Here is a 27,492-nt window from a genome sequence, read left to right on the forward strand (position 1 = left end):
ATATCCCTATGCTTAGAGTAACTATATGAATTCCCCAGTTCTGTACAATACTAATCTATCTATATATATATATCGATAGAAGGCTAAGCAACTGTCCAACTGTCTGACCGGTAGCTATGATGCACAATGACCACCAGGGGGCAGACACTCAATGTAAGAGCTGCTGAGCTGCAGTGACTTGGTTCTCGAGTGACACACCCTGGAACCAGAAAGGAGGAAGCCTGATTCTGGGGTGCTCCGGGGTGCATCACTCAAGAACTGCCCTCTCGCAATCTGAAACCTCTTCGTGGGATACTGGAGAGTAGGTTTCAGCGCAATCCCCACAGACCAGGCTGAGGGACCGCGCGTGCACTGGGCCTCAAGTATACTCATCTTTTACTACCCTGTTTCCCCGAAAATAAGACAGTGTCTTATATTAATTTTTGCTCCCAAAGATGTGCTAGGTCTTATTTTCAGGGGATGTCTTATTTTTCCATGAAGAAGAATACGGTACACATTTATTGTCAAATGAAAATAAAGGATATTACTTGTATACGGTACGGTAGTACAGTAGTTGTCAACACAAACCAGACAAACTGAATCCTACAGTATCAAGAATTTACTCATTTATTCAATGACAATCATGTCATCATCTTCTGGAACATCATCATAACAATCCAATTCCTGAATTTCCTGGTGAATTTCTTGTGACTCCATTTCTTTCAGAATCAGTGGACCAAATCTCTCATGTTTAGCCTAGGAGGGTCCTTATTTTCGGGGAGATGCCTTATATTTCACTCAGAAGGAAAACTGTAAGTAGGTCTTATTTTCGGAGGATGTCTTATTTTCAGGGAAACACGGTATTATACATGGCATTGTTCTATATAAGATATTTTTCAAACATGTAATTATAGTAATCTGTTCCAAACATTTACTAAGCATTTCAGCAGAAAGCACTGTACTTCACATTGACTTTAAAGTGGTGAATAAAATAAGCAAAATTCTTGCTTTCACGGAGCTTTTCGGTCTGGTAGGGGAGACACGCTGTAAACAAGCAAATACACTATATATACAATAGGAAATTTGGGGAGAGGCTTCCTTGGATTGCTGAGGAATTGCCTTTCTACAAAGGAACAGGTAAGCAGTGACATGAAGGGGGAGTCAGCCATCTAAGAAGCCTAGGGAAGACCTTTTCAGGCAAAACAAACAGCATATAGAAGAGCCTGCTGGAAAGAGTCAGCTGTGTTTGGGGAACTCGGAGAGAACCAAGCAGGGCTCAGACCACGCAGGTCTCACGGGTGAATGCAGATTGGATTTTATTTGAAATATAACAAAGAGGCACTGAAAAGTTTTAAATATAGGGTTTAAACACAAACTGACCAGACTGATTCATTTTTTAAAGATCACTTTGGTAACTGAGGAAGGAACAGGTGGAAAAGAAAAAAGAATCAGGAAAACCACTTATGAGACTACTGCAGTACTTTAGATAAGAGGTAACTTATCCCATTGGAATTGACCAAAGTGGTTTTAGTGAGTTGGAGAGAATAAAGAGATCAGAATATATTCTGAAGGTGGAGTTTATAGAACTGACTAATAAATTTCAAGTGAAGGGTTCAGAGAAAAAAAGACATAAAAAACAATTACCTACTTTCTGGTTTAAATGGAAAGGATATGGGTTCCAATGACTGAGATTAGAAAAACTGGAGGAGGTTTGAAAAGAAAAATCAAAAACCTGTATTTTGGACATGGTGACATCTGAGATTCTATGAAACTTTCAAGTGATGGTATAAATTAGGCAAGTGGACATTTCAAATCTGAAACTTAAAAGAAAGGTCTTATCTAGAAACAACCTCTCAAGATAGAATATGATTTCAGGGAACCAAAAAAAGATATTATTCATAAACTCAAGATACTATGGAAGGAACTGGTTTTCTTAAGTATAATTTTAGAAAATAACTAAATTCAGATAAGATCTAAAGTCTAGAGATCCAAAGTCCCTGTATTGTAATTCAAAGTTGTTCCATGATGATTTGAATCAATCTAATCAAAGTAACATCAGAAATCCTAAAGAGAAGCTAAACAAGAAGAAAAGCAGGTCTTTCAGTCTAAAACAAATCTCCAATAAAATGTTATAAAACAGAAAAAAAAGGATAAAGAAATAAGAGATATTTGGAGAGCTCTGTATTTTAATTTAAGAGCCTAAATAAATATTATAATAAATATAATCTAAACCAAAGGGAAGAATCACTAGTGTATTGTGAACTGTTCCTAACTGCTAACTACATTTATATAATATTGTGTGTGTGTGTGTGTGTGTGTGTGCGCGCGCGCGCGTGGTGTATGTGTAAAATTATTATATTGCTACCTCCGTAAAGACTGAGGTATATTTATTACTGTATCAATAATGGATGGCAAACAGCAAGTGCTAACTAAATGTTTGCAAATTATATAAATGAATCAATGAACAAAATAAGTGCTTTAAGAAAATGTACCCAGATATAGTACAAAAATAACTTAGTGCAGAATTCAATATCTAACAATAATGATTAAAAAAATTTTTTTTAAATTTACAAATCCAGAGAAAGTAAATACAAGGCTCTGGACCAAGACATACTTAATAGCTTATCCCATTGGAATTGACCTTAATAAAGACAACTAGAAAAATTAGTGGAATACGTCTTTTCTTATTAGATAATAAGTAATATAAAATTGAATAATCAAAGATATCAAAAGCTCCACTTACACCATATCAAAACACTGGCAGTATAATAGAAAATACTTTTCCTCATGTGGTTAAGTAACAACCATAATGCTATTATTAGGTAGACCAACTAATGTGGATTTTTTTCAATAAATGGAGTTACACATATATTGATATATAAGCGATTTGATATGTATGCTATTTGGTTGTATTGACAGCAAGCTTCAAAACTTCATATGTCGACTTTGCTGAAGGTGTTAACATCAGATATTTTTACACTTAAAAATGTCAAATTTCGTGCCAAAAAAAAAAAAAAAAAAAGAGGATTTGCAGAAAGTTTTAATTTATTACTTTATTTTGAAGAAAAAGTAATTGTATACTGCGGGAAGCTTATGATGAACATGCTCCATCTCAAGATAGTTGTGAATGCTGGTTTAAACGCTATAAAAGTGATGATTTCGATGTCAAGGACAAAGAACATCCAGGTCAACTGAAAAAGTTTGAACACCAACAATTACAAGCATTATTGGATGAAAATGCGGGTCAAACTCAAAAACAACTTGCAGAAAGATTAAATGTTACTCAGCAAACAGCCAAAACCGGTTTGGCTCAATGGATAGAGTGTTGGCCTGCGGACTGAAAGGTCCCAGGTTCGATTCCGGTCGAGGGCATGTAACTGGGTTGCGGGCACATCCCCAGTGGGGGGTGTGCAAGAGGCAGCTGGTCGATGTTTCTCTCTCATCGACATGTCTAGCTCTCTCTATCTCTCCCTTCCTCTCTGTAAAAAATCAATAAAATATATTTTAAATAAATAAATTTTACTCAGCAAACAATTTCCAATCACTTACAAGCAATGGGAAAGATTTTAAAGGAAGGAAAATGGGTGCCATATCAACTAAACATAAGACAAATGGAAAATTGAAAGGTCACCAGTAAAATGTTGCTTCAATGGCACGAAAGAAAAGTCTTTTTTGCATCAAATTGTGACAGGCAATGAAAAGTGGGTTTATTATGAGAATCCCAAATGCACAAAATCATGGATTGATCCAGGTCAACCATCAACATTGACTGCAAGCCCAAATTGCTTTGGAAAGAAGACAATGCTCTGTGTTTTGTAGGATCAAGAAGGTGTGATGTATTATGAGCTTCTAAAACCAGGTGAAACCATTAATACTGATCGCTACCAACAACAAATATTCAATTTGAACCACGCTTTGATCATGAAATTACCAGAATGTGCCAGAAGACACAGCAAAGTAATTTTGCTTCATAATGCCGCACTATCACACACTTCAAAACCAGTTAAAGACAAGTTAAAAGATCTTGCCTGGGAAGTATTAACCCACCCGCTGTATTCACTAGATCTTGCTCCTTTATATTACCACTTGTTCCAATCAATGGCACATACACTTTCTGAGCAGCACTTCAAAACATACGAAGAAGTGGAAAATTGTGTCTCTGATTGGTTTGCCTCAAAACAAGAAAAGTTCTATTGGGACGATATCCACAAATTACCTGAAAGATGGGGGAAATGTGTAGCTAGTGATGGATATTACTTTGAATAAAACACTTTCGATGGTTCTCTTGAAATTATCATGTTTTCTCTGATTACAAAATCCACTATTATTAACCAGCACACCTAGTATACGTTATCTTCAAAGACAGCACAATATTAATGGAAAACCAGAGAGCCTTAGAAAATATACAGAAATGTTTGTGTTTGGAAATAATAGTAGATACACGACATTCTTTAATGACAATATCTGGAAACATAAAATCTCATACCTGCAAGCAAAGTACAATGGAGTGGCTCCTGATACATTTGGCCTGTTAATATCAGCACCACTGTCTAGCAAGCATTGCACTGTCTGGGGAGAAGAAGAAAAATTTAAAAGTAAACCAGGAAAGTAAAAAAAAAAAAAAAAAAAAAAAAAAAAAAGGACACAATTATCACAATTTTAATCCATATAAGAGAAGTTCTTGCCACAACTTGAAGCTTTAAAGAGTGAGTAGGAACATGACAATTATGATGGTTAAACAAATTCAATTTTTGGTAAGCTCTCTGTGTCTCTCAGGCACTACACAATTTTTGTGGAATTGTCAATATAATATAAACTATACTAACCTGGGAAAGCTCTAAACAACTGACACATGTAGGACTTTAAATTTGGCTAATACAACTGAGGAACTAAATTTTAATTTATTTTAAACAGCCATATATGGCTAGTAAATTGAATAATCCTGCTCTAAATATCTGAATTTAAAAAATAGGTACCAGCCCAGCCACTGTGGCTCAGTGGTTGAGCATTGACCAACGTACCAAGACCAGTTCGATTCCTGGTCAGGGCACATGCCTGGGTTGCAGGCTTGGTCCCCAGTAGAGGCATGCAAGAGACAGCCAATAGATGCTTCTCTCTCTCTCTTTCCCTCTTTCTTCCTCTCTCTCTAAAAATCAATAAAATCATATTTTAAAAAATAGGTACCAGAGCTATAAATCTCTCAAAGTCAAAGAGCATAATTGTTAAAGTACAAAATGTTAAAAAGCTGAGTCCTTTTGTTGTTAACAGCACCCAATACTGACTCAGTTTTTCTGATCATTATTAAAATGTACTCTGTCCTCTAAGCTTTTCTTGTACAATCATCTAACTCAGTGGTCGGCAAACCATGACTCACGAGCCACATGCGGCTCTTTGACTCTTCCACAAAATACCATGTGCGGGCGCACACGTAAAGTGCGCCCATGCACAGAGTCGGTTTTCAGCTCTCAAAAGAAATTTCAATCATTGTACTGTTGATACTTGGCTCTGTTGATTAATGAGTTTGCCAACCACTGATCTAACTAATATTAACAAAAAAGTAAGCTAATATAAAATCTTAAGAATACATATCTTATGATTAGGGATTAGGCAAAGCTCGCCTGAAAACCTTAAAAAAAAAAAAAAAAAAAAAAGTCTGGTTATATTCCTATGATCCTCATTTGAGTTTCTCCCATAAAAAGAAAATGCACAAAAACTTAAGTTTTTGGAATTAGACTATAAAACATTATGTCTTGGTTGAACACACATATTCATCTTTCTAAAGATGCTGCTCTAAAACCTAGTTCAATGGTAGTAAAATAATAAGACTATAGCTCTGGCCAGTGTTCTCAGTGGTTAGAGCCTGCACACCAAAGGGTCTCGGGTTCAATTCCCAGTCAAGGACATGTACCTGAGTTGTAGGTTCTATCCCTGCCCAGTTGGGGTGCATGCAGGAGGCAATCAATCGATGTGCCTGTCTCACATAAATGTTTCTCTCTCCCTCTCTTTTCCCCTCTCTCTAAAATCAATGAAAAGAAACACACAAAGAAGGCTCACCAAGTACCCAGACTAATAAATTAAAAAAACTTTCAACAAATTACATCAAAGTGAAATTTCATAATACTGAGAAAATTTGATTCCAGGGACAATTAGAAATCAGACTGGCATTAACAGCAACACCAGAATCTAAAAGATAAAATGCCTTGAAAATTGCAAGTTAAATGACTTCCAACGTAGAATTCTATAGCTAGCCGCACTATCATTCAAATACATAGTTTTAAATTAAAACACACACGCAAAATATGCTTACCTATATACTAGTGATATTTCAAAAAAAATTTACCTCCAATGAACCTTTCTGAAGAAATCTACTGAAGCATATCTTCCTCCAAAACAAGGTATTACACTAAAATATAGTAAGATGTGGAATCCAGAGTACTGGAGATCAAATACAAGAGAGAATAAGAAATGTCCAGGTGTAGAGAAAAAGAATAAAACTGATATTACCTAATGAATCTGTTTTTGTAGAAAACAGTTCTGAGATATCTCTCAGCTCATATTTTCATAGAATCATATAGGAAAAATTATTAATAAAAAGAAAATTGAGCAAAGTCAATTTTAAGAAAAATAGTCCCCTAGATAGAAAATGTTATAGTTCACTACTTGATTCAGCAGAAAACAATATTTACCCAATTATATATACAACTAATACTGTCTAAGCAAAATTTGTGATATAATTAATTTTAAAAATTGGGGAAGAGGGCATGGGAAGAGGATTTAAATGAGCTAAACACCGCATGCACCATAATAAGAACTGACCCAAAGATATCTAAAAGTCATGAATTGAGAAAGAGCAGAGGAAGCATGTTCTTTGGAAATAGATATCATAAGAAAAGGTGCAAGAGTTGAATATTGTTGCCTGGTGATCATGACGAAACAAAGACTGATGATTTAATGGACTATTATTATTACAAAGGTTTTGATTAAAACATTTTAAAATATACTATTCACATCTTTTTCTTTGAAATTTACTTCTATCCCAAGAGAAATTCTAAAATCTATATAATCTATGTAATATAATAAAAATATTACATAAAACTTTATTATTGGCTATAGAATTCCTTTAAACTGGGCATAGTGGTCTATTACCACTTTCAAAGACAAGAAAAATAAGCATTTGGGTCATTTTATAAGATAAGGCCTATTTAAGCCTTTAGATCATGGTATATCCCTTTTTTATTTTTGACCTAGGAGTTCTCTATATAATCCCAAAAAGGGAGACGGAAAGCCGTAATACTGTTTACTGTTATTGAATTTATAGACAATAAACTATCTCTCAAAAAACTCAGAAGAGATGAAAGCAAATATATCAAATATATGTAATATGCAATTAAAACCTAGCAATCCAGAGAGAAGCTGAAATAAAGTAATTACTTATAAAACAAATATGCATCCATAAAAATTATAGTTGTTAAAACTAATTAATAATATAATAATATTAATCACCTTAACATGTGCCTGGACTCTGCTAATAAGGATTTATCATTTCATTTATCATTTCATTTAATACATCAATATTCATTGCACTTGAAGACACAAAAGAAAAAGGAAAGAAAAAGGCAAGGGGAAATGGAACTGCTTTTGACTAGTCTATTCCATCTTTCAACAAAAATTCCAATGTCTATTATGTACAAGGTACTACTCTAGATGCTGGAATTACAGCAATGAATAAAAGACAAAAATCTCTGCCTTTATGAAGCTTACATTCTAGTGGAAAAGGAAGACCAAGAAAAAAAAAGAAATAAACAAAATATGTACTGTGCGAGATGGTGATAAAAACCTATCCAGGAAAATGAACAGAATTCGAATGACAGATTTCAATTTGTTTTAGCAAATTTCTCACTCCTAAACCTTTATACACAAGTATTTCTGTAAAAACTACACTGTGTCTGCTTAACAGAATATAAGCCATTAATTAAAAATTAATAATTATGATTTACAATGTTCATAAGCTCTGTTTTCAAAATTGTTTGGCTTCTCAATTACTTGTAAAAATTAAGCTCAGCAGTTTACAATTTAATAACTGTAAACATGTAAAAGTATACCAACGTAAATATTTGAGATTGTAGCTGAATATATTTTTCAAGTTATCACAACACATTTTAAGCACTACAGTAAAATGAAATAATTTTATGTGACTAATTTAGATCACCAAAATATACTTTTAAAAATTCCCTCCTCCCCGTAAAAAACAATAATTATTCTCGGATTCCTAGGTAATCTACTATAGAAGGGTCTTCTTCCTCATAGAATAAGAAAGTGCTGGGAAGGAACTTGAAGGAAAGCATTGAGAGAAGATTATTTTTATATGGCCCTCAAGAAATTCTTAAGCAGAAACAACACATTTTCAACAGAATTCATGACCTTTCAAGTGATAAAACAATATCCTGAGCAGAAAACTAATGTGCAAAGCTAATGTTCAGGTCAATCACAAAAGTCATTTAATTGAAGGCAGTGACTAACAAAGACCACCTGTGCCCAATATGCTGATAAATTACAAAGAAATCCAAGGCAGCTCTACTTTATCAATGTCAACATTCTAAACAACACTAATCAAAGTAAAAAGGAATAGATATTCAATATTAAAACTACAGTAAAACCTATCATGTACTATCATTTGCTAAAAGACCAAACAACAAAAAAAGCAAGCATCTTTGTTTTATTGTCTATTAAAAAAAACTGTGATTATTAACTAATGTCACTTCAATAAATTTAATTACATTTTAAAAATTCTGAACATTAGAAAAAAATTAGTAGCAATGCAGAAATAACTTAAGCACTAAGAAAAACAGCCAACCCTCTAATGAGTGGCTGGTTTACATAAATCTTCTCTAGAAATCTGTCCACATAAAACTATGGAAACTTTGAACTCTTATATAACATCTAGAAAAAAAAATATTATCCAGTTCTGTGAGAAAAAAACAGAGTAAAGAGAACTTTTTATTTGCTTACATTGCCTAGAAGTGATAAGGTAGAGTTCTAATACAAAAATACATAAAATTACTCTAAACCTAAAATCAAAAAAAAGAAAGAAAAAAATGCTGGAGTGTCTATCTTTGTGCCTCAAGGCAGATCTAATTAATGTTTTTGCAAAGCTTTCAATTAAGCCTGGTCTATAATCTCTGGATGGAAAGCTTGGGAGTTGGCTTTAGATAGCAAGAAAGTTATCTGAACATAGGTGAGCACTGTTCCTTAACAAGCCTACAATTTCAGCAAAAAAAAAAAAAAAAATGCAGTCAATTCTATCAAAGATAGTCTATAATACCATAATTAGTATCATACAGCTAAGTAACAACTGACCTAAGGAAGTTGTGTCTAAAGAGCTTAAATCTACTCTAAGCAGGTTCAGCTACCGTTTTATGTTTGTGAAACTTCATATTCAACTATATAAATTTAGAAATATAAAATTTATTCTGATAGCAGTAAAATTTATTGTACAAATAAATTGAAATTCATCCCTAAACTAATCCTGCTGTGTACTCTAACTTAAATAAATTGAGAATGAACCGTGTGAAAGTTTTCTAGGGTTTATAAATGCAAAGTATTCCAGAAATCAGTAAGCAACTATTTGTGGCAATTCAACACATCAATAAATTTAATTAATAACAAAGAAAAACATTACCAAAATATTCATTCAACTTATGGCCCTCCCAAAAAAATGGAGTAAATTATACTATGTAGAATAATATGAGGCTTCACTACTCTTTCTAAAAATGAGATTAAAACTAAAAAAATAGCTTATTCCATAAGAGTCAATCAATTAAAGATCCAGATAGTGCTCTCTATACTTTGCTTGCAGAATCCCATTATCCATATTAATAATGACAGTAATAGTACCAATACTATTAGTGCTCTTAAGTGTTTTCCAATGTGTTCACAATGCTTTTCTTAATTATGTGATCAGTAAACAGAATATACCTTAGGAGCTACAAAAGACATGGGAACAAAGAGTTGCCAAAGACTATATATAATAAGCCAGCTGAATAATCAAACTCTGAAATGATATGTCAAAATCAATACTGAAAAATAAACCATAATATTAGTATCATACAGCTAATTAACAACTGACCTAAGATAAGTTATAGAAAATTGCATTATTCAAGAATTGTTATGATCACTTCTTTGATCTGATCACTTACAAATAGGAATAGAAGTAGTTTAAAATCATAGTGCTATTATGTTGCAAGAACAAATAAAAGATCGGAAGGTACTTCAACTGCCCAAACTACTTCCTTCCAATAAGAGGATGATGAGACCTTTACTGCTAAGAAACTGATGCATCTATAGTGAAGATTGCTCAATTTTTTAGTTATGTCAAAAATGAATATACCAAATCTTTTAACTTTAAAAAAGTAATGTATGTAATTATTGGCCTAAGAGCAAAAATATAATCTTCAATTACAAATTCTACAAAGCTTAAGAGCTCTTAGGTAGTTACTCAAAATCTTATCATGCCCCTTTGAGATTTACTCTAAAATGAGATTAGATTGAAACTTCAGAGGATTTGTCATAGCTCTCTCTATATTGAAAAGAAATGATATGCTTTTTTAAATGTTTTAAAATAGTTTCTTTCCCCCTCTAAAGTTTCCTATTTCATTTTATAAAAAATAGATAATCAATATGCAAGCTTTTAAGCTTAAGCATAAACTGAAATCTTGAAACCTGTATCTACATGGACACCAGTTTTAAATACTTGTTAATGATTTTATGTAAGAACTGGCTACTTTGAGACAATGAAAAGGCCATTTTCACTTGCCACTAAAGTCCCAACTGTGATATCTGACATAGCACTTTAGACTCAGTATTCAACTTATGGAAAGATACACAGAGTTTAAAAAATCAATAATCCCTATCCAGTAATAACTTATCATATCTTATAATACAATAAATCATATTCACTTCTAGATAAAAAGGATATGCTTATCCATGGAACTGTGAACATGGACCAGAAATACATGAGTAATTATGAGACACAGGTAATATTAGTACAACTGTCAACACAGATTTTTAGAAGTACGATTCAGCCTTGAGGCAGAAGGTACACTAATTTTTCAAGATTCCTTCTTGCCCTAATTGAAGGATTAAAGATGAATACAGTGATTCCAAAAACAGTTTTAAATACTATCTGTATTTATTCTTGCAGATAACTAAAATCGATCAACTATGACAGAATGGAATCTGACTCACTAATATAATCAACCACCAGTCAACATGGTTTTTTGTACACTTCCTCCTCTACTATATCTGCAAAATCTCACCCTGTAAAACTCATCACCACAGTAAAGTCAGGCTCCCTATAAATCTTCTGAGAATATAGTTCTTCAAAGGCATTTGGCTATGAGGAATTCTCCCGTACTTTACCACACCTGCTTTAAGTTGCAAACCATATGGAATATATTATACTTATACTACCTACCTTTCAGTAACTTCAGAAGGCAATTCTAAATTTCTAATGCAGCCTGAAATGCACATGTTTTGAAATAAGATTTTCTATGTAATTCTTGCTTCTTCACTGATTCAAAGCAGCTCAAATGAGATTTTGTAGATCATTCCTAATCTGAATTCCAATTTTTAATACACTAGTTCCTGGACAACAAGTAGAGTTTGCAATCTTAGTACATGACACTCCACTTACCTGTTATAAGGATAAATTTTTAAAAAATAAATAAAGTCCAGTATAGAACACAGAGGGGGGGGGGGGGGGGAGGGAGGGAGGGAGGGAGGAAGAGAAACCCTGGACCACTCAAGAGTAGAATATTTCAGATCATTTTTTATCATACAAAATATTTTTTAAATTTAATAGTGTAGACTCTGAGACAATGAGAAGAAATATTCCTTGAAATAGTCCTTGAAAATACTGGGTTACTTTTCAGATGATAAAAGTCAAAAAATTTTTTAAAAATGATGTTCAGAAGAAATTCCATGTAATAAAAAAAAAAAAAAATTCCTACATCCCTCCTCTTATCAAACTCATTAAACATAAGACAACGTCAACCTTGGCTTCACAATCTTAAAGAAGTGAAATATTCTGTGAACTGAAGTCATACATAAAGCATCTAAACACGAAGGAACCTATATCCTGAACCCAGGTTAGGAAAAAAGTGTTGCAGAGCAGAAAATCAATTTCTCCACTAAGAATTCTCCCACCAAAAGATGAAACTCAAACAGTATACAAAAAAATAAATATAAACAAACAAATGTTGTATCTTTACAGTTGTTGTATTGGGTTGGTCTTTGTTGTTGTTATTTTTACGGTTAACAAGTAAATAAGCAACATTCTATTATCAGTAATAGTAAATGGGGGGTGGGGGGGAAGACAGCCTGAAAGTAACCAGGAAATTACAGCAAAGAAGAAATTCATTTATAATTGTAGCTAACAACCTTTACAGAAGGCAGTAAAGTCTCCTAATGAGAGAAAAATATTAGCAATTTTAAAAGCCAAATGTTTGCATATAGGATTAACAAAAAACTATTGCTATAAAAGAAATGCATGATTTTAGAAACCTAAAATAAGAAAGAAAACAACTGTCATTCTAGTGCTTGCATCATATTCTGAGACAGTAGACAAATATGATCCCCCAGGTTAAATGATTTAAACAATGTCAGTATTCACTTTCTTTATATCTAATCCCAATAATTGAGGCTTACTAATAAAAAATAAAAATATGAAAAACTTAGTTGATAAAGCATAATTGCTAAAGTTATATATGAACATACCACATTTACATTTTAATATATTCCACCATTTAAAAATCTATGAATCAAAAATGAATTTGAAATCCAAATTAGAAATATTTTAAACAGATGCAAAAGCACCATTTTCTATTCCTTTTTTCCACATAAAGTATATTAACCAGAAGTCTGTGTGATGCAGAAAATGCTGTAACAAGATTTTGCTATGATGCTTCATGTTTGCAATTATGCACAGTGAGAAACTTTTCATGGATTCAAAGTTTTCAAAAATAAACACATGCTGAATTAAAGTTCTCACAGCTGAATTTACCGTCTTGTGCCCATTCTGGCAGGCCACATGCAGCGCTGTCTGCCCCATTGCGTCCTCAACGTCGACATCACTGACGTGCTGTACAAGGTCATGGAGTAGTTCTGTCCGCCCATTCACAGCCAGCCAGTGTATCTGTGCAGTCATTTAGTTACTTAACATTTATGCAAGAGTGTTTCATATAAAAACAGCAGAAATATGCTATTATTTCCCAACTGTGTGCATAATACACACTAAAGACTAAAATTAAAACTTATGCCTACGTATATATATCTTCCTATATTTTTATAGGGGAAAAATATGCATCAAGATATAGGTTATACCACCATGTATTTCAAAATCAAGCACTTTATGGTTCAAAGTAATTAAGTTTAGACTTAGGACCACCAAATAGTCTCCTTCTTAGATGATCCTGCATTCTCATGAATAGCTTTCCTTTATAGAAAAGGTACTGAATAACTTTCCTTTCCCAGAAGCAAACATAAATTAAAAAGTAATTAATAAAGTGGGCGTCATAGTCTTTACTTCAGTTGGTTAGACTATCTACTTCATACTCCAAGATTTTATATTTTATCCCTGGTGATGGTACATACAAGAATCAACCAATGAATGCATAAATAAGTAGAACAACAAAGCGTTGTTTCTTCCTCTCTCATCTAAAAAGCAATCAAAATTTTTATAAAATCCAATTAGAAAATGGACAAATGACACGAATTACCATCTATATATATAAAAGCCTAAGCAACCCTCGCAACCAAATGGATGACCGAACAGGCTTCAAGGGGCAACCAGGCCGGCAGGGGGGTGCAATGAGGAACAATCAGGCCAGCAGAGGGCAATGTGGGTAACAAGGCCAGAGCGGGGGCAGTTGGGGGCGACCAGGTTGGCAGGAGGGGCAGTAAGGGTGACCAGGCCAGCGAGGGGGTCGAGGGCGATCATGCAGGCAGGCAGGTGAGCAGTTAAGAGCCAGTGGTCCCAGACTGTGAGAGGGATGTCTGACAGCCAGTTTAGGCCTGATCCCCAGGATCAATCAGACATCCCCCGAGAGGTACCGGATTAGAGAAGGTATAGGCTGGGCTGAGGGGAACCCGCGACCCCCACCCCACACCTCGTACATGGGCCTCTAGTTTCATATAAGAGGATGAACAAATGGTAAAAAATACACCTAAAAAGATGTTCAACAATATCGGCAATTAGGCAAAAGCAAAGTAAAACTACGAGATACCAGGTGTACCATTTAACAATGTAGATTTTGTAATCAAAGAAAACACGATAATTTCAAGAGAAACATCAAAAGTGCTTTATTCAAAGTAATGTCCATTGCTAGCTACATATTTCCCCCATCTTTCAGGTAATCTGTGGATACCATCCCAATAGAACTTTTTTTGTTTTGAGGCAAACCATTCAGAGACCCAATTTTCCACTTCTTGGAATGTTTTGAAGTGCTGCTCAGAAAGTGCATGTGCCATCGATTGGAACAAGTGATAATCTGAACAAGCAAGGTCTGGTGAATACAGTTGTTGGGTTAATACTTCCCAGGCAAGATCTTTTAACTTGTCTTTAACTGTTTTTGAAGTGTTTGATAGTGCAGCATTATGAAGCAAAATTACTTTGCTGTGTCTTCTGGCACATTCTGGTAATTTCATGATCAAAGCGTGGTTCAAATTGAGTATTTGTTGTTGATAACAATCAGTATTAATGGTTTCATCTGGTATTAGAAGCTCGTAATACACCACGCCTTCCTAATCCTACCAAATAAAGAGCATTGTCTTCTTTCCAAAGCAATTTGGCCTTGCAGTTAATGTTGATGGTTGACCTGGATCAATCCATGATTTTGTGCATTTGGGATTCTCAAAATAAATCCACTTTTCATTGCCAGTCACAATTTGATGCAAAAAAGGCTTTCTTTTGTGCCATTGAAGCAACATTTTACTGGTGACCTTTCGGTTTTCCATTTGTCTTTCATTCAGTTGATGTGGCACCCATTTTCCTTCCTTTAAAATCTTTCCACTTCTTGTAAATGATTGGAAATTGTTTGCTGAGCAACATTTAATCTTTCTGCAAGCTGTTTTTGAGTTTGACACGCATCTTCATCCAATAATCCTTGTAATGTTGGTGTTCAAACTTTTCCAGGTGACCTGGATGTTCTTTGTCTTTCACATTGAAATCATCACTTTTATAGCGTTTAAATCAGCATTCACCAGTATCTTGATATGGAGCATATTCACCATTAGCTTCCCAAAGTATACGATAACTTTCAGCAGCACTTTTCTTCAAAATAAAGTAATGAATTAAAACTTCCCACAAATACTCTTTTTTGGCATGAAATTCAAGATTTTTAAGTGTAAAAATATCTATGATGTTAACACCTTCAGCAAATTAGACATTTGAAGTTTTAAAGCTTGCTGTCAATACAACAAAATAGCATACATATCAAATCACATACATATCAACATATGTGTAACTCCCATCTATTATATACAATAAAAGACTAATATGCTAAATGTCTGGTCATCCATTCAACCAATCAAAGCCTAATATGCTAATGATATGCTATGGCATGCACTGACCAGCAGGGTGCAGATGTTCTGACCAGTAGGTTAGCTTGCTGCTGGGGTCTGGCAGATCAGGACTGAGCGAGGCAGGCTAGACTGGCCCTGGAGTCCTCCCATGTTCCCTTCCTGCCTGGCCAACCTCCCTCGTCCCTCTGTGGCCCCAATCGTGCACCAGTGGGGTCCCTCCACCTGCCATGCACTCCCTTGCAATCTGGGACCTCTCGAGGAATGCAGGAGAGCCAGTTTTGGCCCAATCCAGTAGGCCAGGCCAAATGACCCTACTGGTGCACGAATTCATGCACTGGGCCTCTAGTACCTATCATAATTGCCAAAATAAAAAAGTATTACCACCACCAAATGCTAGTGAGGATGCTGAAAAACTAGATTCCTGGAGGGGTGGTAAAATGATACAGTCACTCTAGAAAAGTTAGGCAGTGCATTTGAAAACTAAACATGAAAATGCCATACAAACCAGCAACTGCATTCCCGGCCATTTATTCCAGAGAAATGAAAATGTATGTTCACCAAAAAAAACCTGTACACTAATGTTTATGCTTATGGGTGCTTTATTTGCAATAGCTACAAACAGGAAACAACCCAGTTGTCCTTCAGATACACAAAAAAATATGAATCAATCTCCAGGGAATATGATGAGTATACAAAAGCTAATCCCAAAAAGTTCCACACATTATATTCCATGTATATATTCTTGAAACAACAAAATTTCAGGAAAAAAAAAAAAATAGATTAGTGATTGCCAGGGTTTAGGCATGGGAATTATGGGGAGAAAGGAGTGATTAGAAATGATAAGTGATTAGATAAGGCATCTATGTGAAATTGGAAATGTTCAGGATATTGACTATGGTAGTGAACCCATGGATCTACACAGGTAATAAAGCTGTATAAAACTTAATGTATGTACATGCATACTCACACAGGTAAAACTGGGTACAAGTAAACAAGTAAAACAGGAAATGAGTAAGACTGTATCAATGTCAATACTCTGGTCATGATATTAATATTATACTATGGTTCTATAAAATGTGATCATTGAGAAACTGGGCAAAATATACAGGGGGCGAGGGGTTCTCTATTTTATAACTGCATATGAATCTACAATTACCTCAATTTTTTTAATGCAATTCTTAACTACATGAAAAATAAAATGCTTTATAAGACAGAAAAGTAACTATAGAAAACAACTTAACCTAACAATTATAGTTTTCACAAAAACTAAAACATTGAAAAATGAGGTAACTAAAATTATGAATCTATTGTAAAGGTCTGAGGGAATGTGCTTGTATATGAGGGATATGGGAAGAGAAGGTGAAAAAGAGAGCAATAATCTTATTGTTCAGAAAATCAATAGGTGATGCCTAAAACTGAAAAAAAATCAAAAGGTAGCAACATAGCATGTCATTTAGATACAGGGAAAACAAAATGCTTAAATCCATTAAAAATAGTTGAGAGGAGCTCAACATGGAATGAGAATTTTGGAGGTTGGGAGGAAGATCAAAAGAATGTTTGTTTGTTTGTTTGTTTGTTTTGGGGGGGGCAAGGGTGTCATAAAATATATGTATATTTACTTGAGGCATGATGCCATACAATTCACCTATTTAAGTATACAACCTATAGATTTTTAGTATATTCAGAGTTGTGTGATCACCACCACCATCAATTTTAGAATACTTTCATTTCCTCAGAAAGAAAACCTGTACCCATTGGCAGTCACTGCCCGTTTCCTCCACTTTCTAATATAGGTAAATATAGACAAAGCATGAATAAAATAGATTAAAAGTCACCCTGACTGCCAGCTGTGTGAAAAGAGTCACCACTGACATCAGTATTTCCTACTGACATTCTTTTGCTTCTCACTGAACTTTATCTTAGAGGCAATGAATTCTTTGACAGTAGTTGTGAGATGGTGTTGGTGACAAAACAAGCAAATATTCCAACACTCCTATTGTATTATTTTTATAATTGTGCTGAATTCAGAATAAAGCAGATCAAGTCTAAATACTTCACCCCTAATAGCAATATGTATAATACAGAAAAAAAGCCAAAGATTTGAAGGATAGAGTCTTTGCTAACATCAATATTTTGAGGGGGGGTTTTTTGTTGGTTTTTTGGGTTTTTGTTGTTGTTGTTGTTTACTCCTTATCTCACCCCATCCTTGACAATGTATCTTGGCAATATTCAGGATGGGTGAGTATACAATGTACTTTGTTCAAAAACAGTGGTGGGAAGAGTGATTTTAAAGGTAAAAGTGGAAAGGGCTGGCTCTCTACCAGAGGATGCTCTTGAGCAAATCATCTTAAGAAAGAGCACAGAGAAACTGAAGATCTGTAAAGTGATACTTAAACATACATGCCACAAGCTTTTGGAAATATTCAAGAAACCCCAGGGATATGTGAATACCATGTTAAGCTCACTGCTCTAATGTAGCATGCTCTCTTTCATTTCCAAGGTTTCACCAATCTATCCCACAGAGCTAGAACTCTCTTTCTCACTCCCACTCCCAGTCCCACCCCCACTCCCACCCCCACAGCCACCACTTTTAACACTCCAATGTCTAACTGTCCCTTTGCCTAGGCTCACATGCTCCTAGGTAAGAATGGATGCCCCTCCATTTCTTCTATAGCTCTCCTTCTCCTATGTTGACATTACAATGTGTCACCAACACCTGCTGACTTTCGTGTTTGGAGATGACAAGGTCCGGGTCAGAGATATTTATTACTCTATCCCAGACCAGCAAAATGCCTACCTAGCATGTATAATAAGTATTCAAAAAATTCCTGTTGAAAGAACAAATGAAGAAACATGAAGAGTCTTTTGTGAGGTTGACCAACCTAGAAAGCATGCAGTCAACGATTCTCTCCTTTCATAAAAACAATCCTCAGGCTCTTGGCTCCCTACTGAAGGTTACTTCATCTCAGCAGTGCTTGGCTTTACTCCCCTGCATGTGTGGTGACAACTATTCAATTCTGTAGCAGCACATTTCCACCATCCCAGCTTCCTTCAGCCAATGAGGTCAATGAACCCGACTACTGAATTAATTCCTCCATGGTGGTCTGGGACAAGGCAGGAACATGCTTGGCAGCCAGGAGAGAACACCGAGGTTGATCTCAGGTAGAAAAAGAGTAGAGGCTTTTCTATGACAGTTTTGTATAATCAAATGACCCTTTAAATATGTACATGAATAGTTTTTAGATTAAAATTTGATGTTTAAAAATGTCCTACTCTATTTAGTTTAAAGTTTAGGAGTGGAAGAAATTAGCAGATAAAAACTAATGTGATAAACATTATGCAAATATTGGACACCTTATCTTGCCTACTAGTATACTAGACAGTGCTCTAAGGATAGACTGCTGACAGTTCCATAGTTTTATAACTCTCTGTGATATCTAGCACATCAATAAGCAATAGATACTCAAATAAGCAATAGATACTGTTTTTCTTTACAGAGTAGATGGTGTTATACTGTAAATATATAACAATATCTGGATTATCACAAGAATTGGGGATTTCATATAATCATGATTGAGCTTATTCTTTAACAACACATTCAGAGAATAATTCAAATCTTAGGGAAGCTGTTTTTTGAATGCCCTACCACCCAAATCCCCCCTCCTGCCAAAAAAAATTTAATCAGAAAGGTCTTGAAGCCGAAACCGGTTTGGCTCAATGGATAGAGCATCATTCTGTGGACTGAAAGGTCCCAGATTTGATTTTAATCAAGGGCAAGTGCCTTGGTTGCAGGCACATTCCCAGCAGGAGGCAGCTTATTGATGATTCTCTCATCGATGTTTCTAATTCTCTATCCCTCTACCTTCCTCTCTGTAAAAAATCAATAAAATATATTTTTTTTTAAAAAAAGAAAAGAAAGTCTTGAAAACTGGTATGGTCGGTAAATGCTTAAGATTCTTTTTTATTCACAAATTAAAAAATTCAAAATCTACAAATACAAAAACTGGGGGGGGGGGGCGCGTATGGGTGGGGGGGACAATGGAAAGATATGTACACATATAATACCTTAATAAAAAATAATTTTAAAAATCTACAAATACTTCCAAGAAAGGTAAATTTTTTTCCCAGCCTTATTGAGATATAATTAACAAATAAAATTATAAAATACTAGAGGCCCGGTGCACAAAATTGGTGCACGGGTGGGGTCCCTAGGCCTGGCTGCTGATCAGGGCCTATCAGGGCTGTCTCACCGAGTCCCAATCGGCAGCTGACTGCTGGCTGCCTGCCGGGGCTTCCCATTGCCAGCCAGGGCCAGAGGGATGGGGAGAGGGACTGGACCTCCGGAGGTTACCTAGCCGTTGGAGGTTGGCAGTAAGAGTGCACTGGCCACCAGGGGGCAGCTCCTGCACTGAATGTCTGCCCCTGGTGGTCAGTGTGTACACATCATAGCAACCAGTCCTTCCACTGTTTGGTCAATTTGTATATTAGCCTTTTATTATATAGGATTTAAAGTATACAGTGTGATGATTTCATATACATTGTAAAAGGATTCCCACCTTCTAATTAATTAATATTTCTATTACCTCACAAACAAGGAAGTAAAATTTAATAAGTAAAACCTAACATCTTCTGTAATGACTTCAAAACAATCCCTCAATAATCACAAAATTCTACTTTATCTCTATTTAAAAAATGAATGTTTCATTAAGTAACCATTTGATTAATATTTTTTATTTCAATAATCTCTTCAAATATCCTATACGATCTTTTTATAATACCTATGTAGATCAAAGTATAACAACCACTTGGCCTGTGTTGCTCAATGGTTAAGCATCAACCTATGAACCAGGAAGTCATAGTTCAATTCCTAGTCAGAGCACATGCCCAAGTTTCAGGCTCAATCCCCAGTAGGCAGCCATTGAAAGTCAATGACAAAAGCTAGGGGAATAAGACTTCAAAACAAATGAAAAGGTATAAACTCAAAAAGGAGAAATATGGTGGGCCATAAATTCTCTTAATAAATACAGCTGAGAACTATATCTGAAATTATTTTGCATCTTCTTAATTATCACAAAGAAGTAACCTGCAAAAACACTTGTACTGCACTTTGCATTACTATCACCTTAAATGTTATTTTCTAAAAAACATTTTAAAAATCTCATGAAATTCTTAGCACTTACTGCTGTAAGGCCTTCATTATTACAAATGTTGACATCAGCACTATATTCTAATAATTTACTCATACATTTCTTCTGCCTAAAAAGAAAGAAAGACAATCACAAATAACTGATACTAGAAATACAAACAAATAACTATTATGCTAAAATATTATACTATTCAATAAAATATTATGCTAAAATATTAACTACACTCAACATTAGTTGAGTGTAGTTAATATTTAAGTATCAATCCATATCTTTAATATTTAAATAAACACCATAACATTTGAAATAATATACAAAATTGTTTCTAGACTTGAAGATAACAGGATAAAGAAAAGGCACAATAAGATTTTCATGTCATTGGACACTCATCATCCAAAATGCTGAGAAATTTCTAGTGTTGACTGAATGTCTGAAATAGTAATCTCCATTAGCAATCCTATATAATAAAGAGGTAATATGCAAATTGACCATCACACCCTCACACAAGACGGCTGGCAGGGGAGGGCAATTGTGGGAGATCAGGCCAACAGGGGAAGGCAGTTAGGGGTGACCGGCCCAGCAGGGGAGGGCAGTTGAGGAGGACCAGGCCTGCAGGGGAGGGAAGTTAGGGGTGATCAGGCCAGCAGGGAAGGCAGCTGGGGGGGGACCAGGCCTGCAGGGGAGGGCAGTTAGGAGCGACCAGGCTGACAGGGGAGGGCAACTGGGAGCAACTGGGCCGGCAGAGAAGCATGAATTCATGCATGGGTGGGGTGCGGCCAGCCTGGCCCAGGAGAGGAGACATGGGCAGTTGGCTGGCCTGCCTGCTGGTCAAACTTCTGGTCCAGGGGACAATATGCATATTAGCCTTTTATTATATAGGATATACACTGAATGGCCAGATTATATTATGCATTCAGAGATCATAATCATCTGGCCACTCAGTATATATATGCTTTGATTAAGGAGATATGATATAGTCCATGGCATAAAAAGTTTATTATCTACTTGAATAATTATATGCATAAAAATACATAATAGTGTATGTGTACTATATTATGTGTACTATATTATGTATATACTAGAGGCCCAGTGCTCAAAATTCATGCATGGGCCATGGGGGAGAGGGGTCCCTCAGCCCCACCTGAACCCACTCCAATCTGGGATCCCTCTCACAATCTGGGTCCACTGGCTCCTAACTGCTCACCTGCCTGCCTGTCTGATTGCCCCTAACCACCTCTGCCTACAAGCCTGATTGCCCCTAACAACCTCTGCCTGCCAGCCTGATCGCCCCCTAACTGCCCTCCCCTGCCAGCCTAATCACCCCTAACTGCCTCTGCCTTGGCCCTCTACCGTGGCTTTGTCCAAAAGGACATCTGGAAGCTGTCTGGTCTAATTAGCATATTACCCTTTTATTACTATAGATAGTATTAATCTATGAGTACAGTTTTCACATATGTAGTATATGGCATTCAGAGTATTTAGTACATACAATATACATGTGTATATATCACTACTCAATTAGTAAATTTCTTCATGCCATGAATTATATCATATTTCTTTAATCAACTCAGTACTAAGCATAGCTAGGCATTCTCAATAAACTTTATAGATTATTATTAATCTTACAAAGTCAACAGCTACAAATTTTATTGGCTGAAGAATCCTATCAAATAAAGAGGGAATATGCTAATTGACCATCACTCTGTCACAAAGATGGCTGCACCCACAGCTGAGGCCAAGTTCCCATAAGGAACCTTAGCAAGCAATCAAATAAATTTAGAGTACCTTGAATAATAACAACACAACTTAATCTACTTAAGAAAACAAAATATTTACCCATTTCTAGCTGCCAAATGAAGTGGTGTGCAGCCTGAAATATCTTGATAGTTAGGATTTGCTCCTTTCTTTAACAGCAGAACCAAGCATTCCACAGATCCACAACTAAAACAATATTAAAAATAGATCAGATACATTCAACAATCAGCCAAGTTGCTATAGCAATTATTAAAGAACAAAAAGACTTATTAAACACATTATTTTTGAGGTCCATATTAACCTAAAAGATTACTTCTGTCAGAAATAATAAATATCCCCTACTTTAAAATATAGGATGGGCAAAAGTAGGTTTATAGTTATTCTATGGAAAATAATATTGTACCTAATAAATAATAACATAAGAATAAACTCTGTTTCATGTACTCACAATTGAATACCTATTTTTGCCCACCCCTGATTAAGGCCAATGACCATGTATAGTTAGCATATAAAATCTCATATTGGTTGAGTAAAAGAAAAATTTCAATGAATGAGTCTAAATATTTCTAAAAAAGACAACCCAGTGCCTAACATACTCTGCTCTGATCTACAACAAGCTAAGAAGATGCGAGACTTGAGTACAATCCCGAAATTAACAATACATTTAGGTAAAGAATGTAAGCACAGACCTTAATCTATAAAGAACCATTCAGATGTCTGTACTCATTTCTCTCCATAACTACCCTGGGCAACACTGATTCAAATCCTACTACTGATCATTACTTTAGACCAGAGTTCAATTCAAAATAGCTTTAATCTTACTTTGCTGCAATGTGAAGCAAGCTTCTTTTCACACGTCCAAATGCATAATTAACATCAAACTTTGAATTTGATAGTAGTTCAGAAACAGATCTACAAAAAAGAATATTAAAAGAGTTGATACATTTTAAAAGAGTTTTAAAAAAACAAAGATCTAGAGTTCATAGCTCTTTAGTTACGCTTATCAACATATTTAAAATATATTGTACTATCCCAAATAAACCAAAAAATGGACACTGTTTTCTAAGTGTAGCATGACATCCAGCAAAGTATCATCCAAAAACCAATGCTCTGACATATAAACTATTGCTGGATGTTTCTTCGTCTGCACTCTGTGTAACCTGCTCTGAGGATATCCAAGTAGTCCTCAGCTCCCCCTTAGAATTTTTTTTTTGAAGAAATAGTACTTCATTTAAAGAATATATATGTTTTTATTGATTTCAGAGAGGAGAGGAGAGGGAGAAAGAGATAGAAACATCAATGATGAGAATCATCTAACAGCTGCCTCCTGCATGCCCCCTACTGGGGACGGAGTCCACAATCTGGACAGGGCATGACCAAATCTAACCATGACCTCCTGGTTCGCAGGTCAACACTGAACCACTGAGCGACACCGGCAGGGTTCCCCTAAAATATTGACAAACAAAGAGAGTAGTGCTTGCTGCTCCCCTTGCAGAAACCTGAGCCCATCCATATTAATTTTGTCCAAATAAGAAAAATCAAAGACAAAAAAATATATTTTAATTATATCAGACAGGAGGTTTAAAGCAAAAAACTGGTTTCAAAATATAGTTTCTCTTCACTTTCTTCTCATTATACCAAAGTACCCAATGGCTAACCATAGCAGAGCTGTCTGCTGCAAGTATAAACACCTCATCCCACAGTCAGATAACTGTATCTTATATGACCAACCAAATACCTGACTTAATATCTGACTATTCATTTAGAAAATCTCTTACCATAGGATCTCAGAAAATCTTTTTCCTTAATTCAGAGACAGAAAATTATAACAGGTTAAATAACTTGCCCCAGGACATCATCTATGAACAAACTGTTTGTGTGTGTGTGTGTGTGCACGTGTGCATGTGTGTAGACACATTTAGATAAATTTATACTTCTCAAAAAGTATAAATTTGTAGAATAGGAACTCACCTGTGTTGATCAGCCATAACCATTGGCATTAATGTGTAAACTGCAGTTTCATTATCTGAGTAAAACAAAACAAAAACAGAAAAGAATTCATTTATTTCAGACTTTATCCAAAGGGTAATGCCTAAAACTATCTTAAAATTTTCTTAATTTCACATAAAAAGTGAGAAGAGGTAAAAGTTAAGGATAGTGTAGAATACCACAGGTATTGCAAAATTTGCAATGCATAACTTCTTATCCTCTCTACTTGCTCACTCCCTCTGCATCACCACAAAACTGCTTAATGTCTAGATCTGAGGGAAAAATTAGAGCCCTAACAATTTCCGTACCTTTAACAACTAAAATTTGTTTTAGTTCCAAAGAGATTGTTTATTGACTTCATGTTTTATCATACTTACATATACTTTGGGGAAACTTATCCTATATAATAAAAAGGTAATATGCAAGTCGACTGGACAGCAGAATGACAGGTCGCTATGACATGAACTGACCACCAGGGGCAGATGTCAACGCAGGAGCTGTCCCTTGGTGATCAGTGTTCTCCCACAGGAGGAGCTCCGCTCAGACAGAAGTAGGTTAAGCAGAGCGCAGTGGCAGGAGGCTCTCCCACCCTCCAAGGCAGTGCTAAGGAGCAGCGAGCCTGGAGTAAGGAGCAATGGCTAATGGACTGCAATAGGGATGTCTAAGTGCTGGCTTAGGCCCCAGGAATTGGCCTAATCAGGCAGACATCCCCCGAGGGATCCCGGACTGTGAGAGGGCACAGGCAGGGATGAGGGTACCCCAAACCCCCTACTCCCGTGCATGAATTTTCATGCACTGGGCCTCTAGTAAGTATACACGGATATTAAAACTATATATGCTAAATAATTTTAAAAACCCTAAACACACATGCTTGCTTCTTGACGATATTATAAATGAAATATTTTAGAAGCTTTTATGAAACTGTTAAAATCTTACTTTGACTTATTACTTTCAATTAGTCACATCTTCACTTATATATTTTATAGAAATAAATTCACACAAGCATGATCCAAAAGAAAACATCAATGATGCCATATTATACTTACATAAGTTTCGGCCAGTTATTTACAAAGAAGTAACACTGACAACTCCCATTTAGCTCTTAAAACGTTAAGACCATCCTAGCCAGTTTTGCTCAGTGGATAGAGCTTCAGTCCACAGAATGAAGGGTCCAGGGTTCGATTCTGGTCAAGGGCACGTACCTTCCTGGTTTACAGGCTAGATCCCTGGCCCAGGTCGGGCTACACGCAGGAGACAACCAATAGATGTCTATCTCTTACATCCATCTCTCTCTCTCTCTCTCTCTCTCTCTCTCTCTCTCTCTGTCTCTGTCTCTGTCTCTGTCTCTCTCTCCCCTCCCTCTCCCTTTCACTCTCTCTAAAATTCCTAAACTGCAGGGATCACGCCTTGTTTCTTTGTAGAAGCTCCCAGCCCCCACCTAGGTGTGATGAATAGATCAAGAATGATAACGGAAAGGCATATTAAAGAAAAGATGTAAATATGTCTACTAGTACACGGAGTATTTTAAGAGTACAAGTTTGACATGTGCCACCTTATTTACCTACTGTCAAAATACAATAGTGCTCCACGCTTTCCCAAAAGCAAAGACTGCTGAACGGCCCTCAGCAGCCTAGAGTAAACAATCCTCTGAGGCGAGCATCTCTCCCTCCCGGGCAAGCAGCGGCCGTGAGAGGACCCACCGCTGTCATGTTTCTGGGACCCGGGTCCCCGCCATCCGCCAGGAGAGGCTCCGGTCTCTTCTGCTTCTTCCACCCGGAGGACCCGCACAGCCCGGCGCTCCCCGCAAACCCCACCTGCCCGGGCCGGCGCGGGGGTCCCAGCCCGGCCCCGCCCGGCTCAGGAAAGTAACCGGGGGCATGGGGCCAGCTTTCGGTGAGTTCCCCAACGACCTCCCCGGGGCCCGCGCTCCGCCCCCGCCCCGGCGCCCCCCGCTCCCCGCTCCCCGCCGCGCGGCCCCGCTCGGCTCACCGTCCGGCAGCTCCACGGTGCGGGCGCGGCGCAGCGAGCGAGTGAGGCGGTTGAGCTGCTCCATCGCTCTCTCCATCCTCGGGGCGCCCTCCGCGCTCCTCCAGCCGCCCCGGCGGCCTCCGCGCCCGGCGCCCTACATCCCGCCCCGACCCGTCCTGCGGGCGGAGGCGCCGGCCGGCCCCGGTCAGCGCCCGGGACTGAGAGAGAGGACCGCCGGGGGCCGCGTTCCCCGCCCGGATCGCGGGAGTAGCCTGACAGACCACCGAGGGAAACACACCCAGCACCGGCGCCTCCGGGGCTCTTCCGGCCGCCCCGGTCCTTCCCTGCTCGACTCGCACGGCCTTCTGGGAACTGTAGTTCCGAGCCCGGCGAGCCGGGCGACTCGGGCGGAGCCACGCCGGGTGCGCGGCTGGCTGACTCTTCACTCAGGCCCCGCAGAAACCCGGGGCGGTGTGTGCGGAGGAAAGCAATGCCATGCCGCCGGGGCGTGCCCCCCAACTTCCTGGAGAGAGTTTCGGGGTGTCACCGCGCCCACTGCTCTCGTTCTCCAAAGTTGTACGCGAGACACTTCCTTGGCCTTCAGTTCTATCACTTTCCAAGTTAAAACAGAAACCATCATCTCGGTTTCGGTACATTTGTTTTTCAGATATAAACTGTTGAAATATTATACAATTTTCATATGTCAAATCTAAAGAATAATGTCATACAAATGGAAAAGCAGAAGATAGTAGTACTGCAGCTTCATAAACCTTGGAGTAGAGCAATTTGAGACATCATGTTGCAGAATTTATCAATGACAATCTACAGTAGCATTCTGGAATGTTCTTCTAGCATCTTCTGCTCCTGTGGCAAACAATGAGCAGGATGGGGAGTGAAGCCCACCTTGGAAGCTTTTGGGGACTTCTGCCCCTACCCACAAACTTTAGGCTTGGTGTGCACAGGACACTGGAAATAATTTATGTAGAGCAACAGCTTAGGTAGTGGTGGTGATAACAGGGACTGAGGTGCTAGCTTCTGTCCAGCACCGGGCAACTTGACTTTATGAGTGGTATTGGGA

The 27,492-nt window shown here is 37.0% G+C and overlaps 1 protein-coding gene across 7 annotated transcripts in view; it reads right to left on the reverse strand.

Annotated features, from left to right (window-relative positions):
* Nucleotides 1-26,778, reverse strand: part of HACE1 (HECT domain and ankyrin repeat containing E3 ubiquitin protein ligase 1) — a 75,552-nt gene extending 48,774 nt beyond the window's left edge. For 3 of the 7 annotated variants that reach the window (XM_084890527.1, XM_084890524.1, XM_084890523.1), the window contains exons 1-7: nucleotides 26,436-26,776; nucleotides 24,429-24,483; nucleotides 23,280-23,369; nucleotides 22,539-22,643; nucleotides 20,739-20,814; nucleotides 13,040-13,171; nucleotides 4,466-4,548 (exon numbers count right to left, since the gene is read on the reverse strand). In XM_084890527.1, the coding sequence (XP_084746653.1) occupies nucleotides 4,466-4,548; nucleotides 13,040-13,171; nucleotides 20,739-20,814; nucleotides 22,539-22,643; nucleotides 23,280-23,369; nucleotides 24,429-24,483; nucleotides 26,436-26,511 (617 nt within the window). In that variant the 5' untranslated portion in view covers nucleotides 26,512-26,776. Of the gene's footprint in view, nucleotides 1-4,465; nucleotides 4,549-13,039; nucleotides 13,172-20,738; nucleotides 20,815-22,538; nucleotides 22,644-23,279; nucleotides 23,370-24,428; nucleotides 24,484-26,435 lie in introns of all 7 variants that reach the window. The other 4 variants (XM_084890522.1, XM_084890525.1, XM_084890526.1 and 1 more) reach the window with 4 other exon arrangements.
* Between the last annotated feature and the right edge of the window lie 714 nt (nucleotides 26,779-27,492).

Source organism: Pipistrellus hanaki, assembly GCF_964339955.1.
Source record: "Pipistrellus hanaki genome assembly, chromosome: 7".
In the NCBI taxonomy this organism is placed as follows: domain Eukaryota; kingdom Metazoa; phylum Chordata; class Mammalia; order Chiroptera; family Vespertilionidae; genus Pipistrellus; species Pipistrellus hanaki.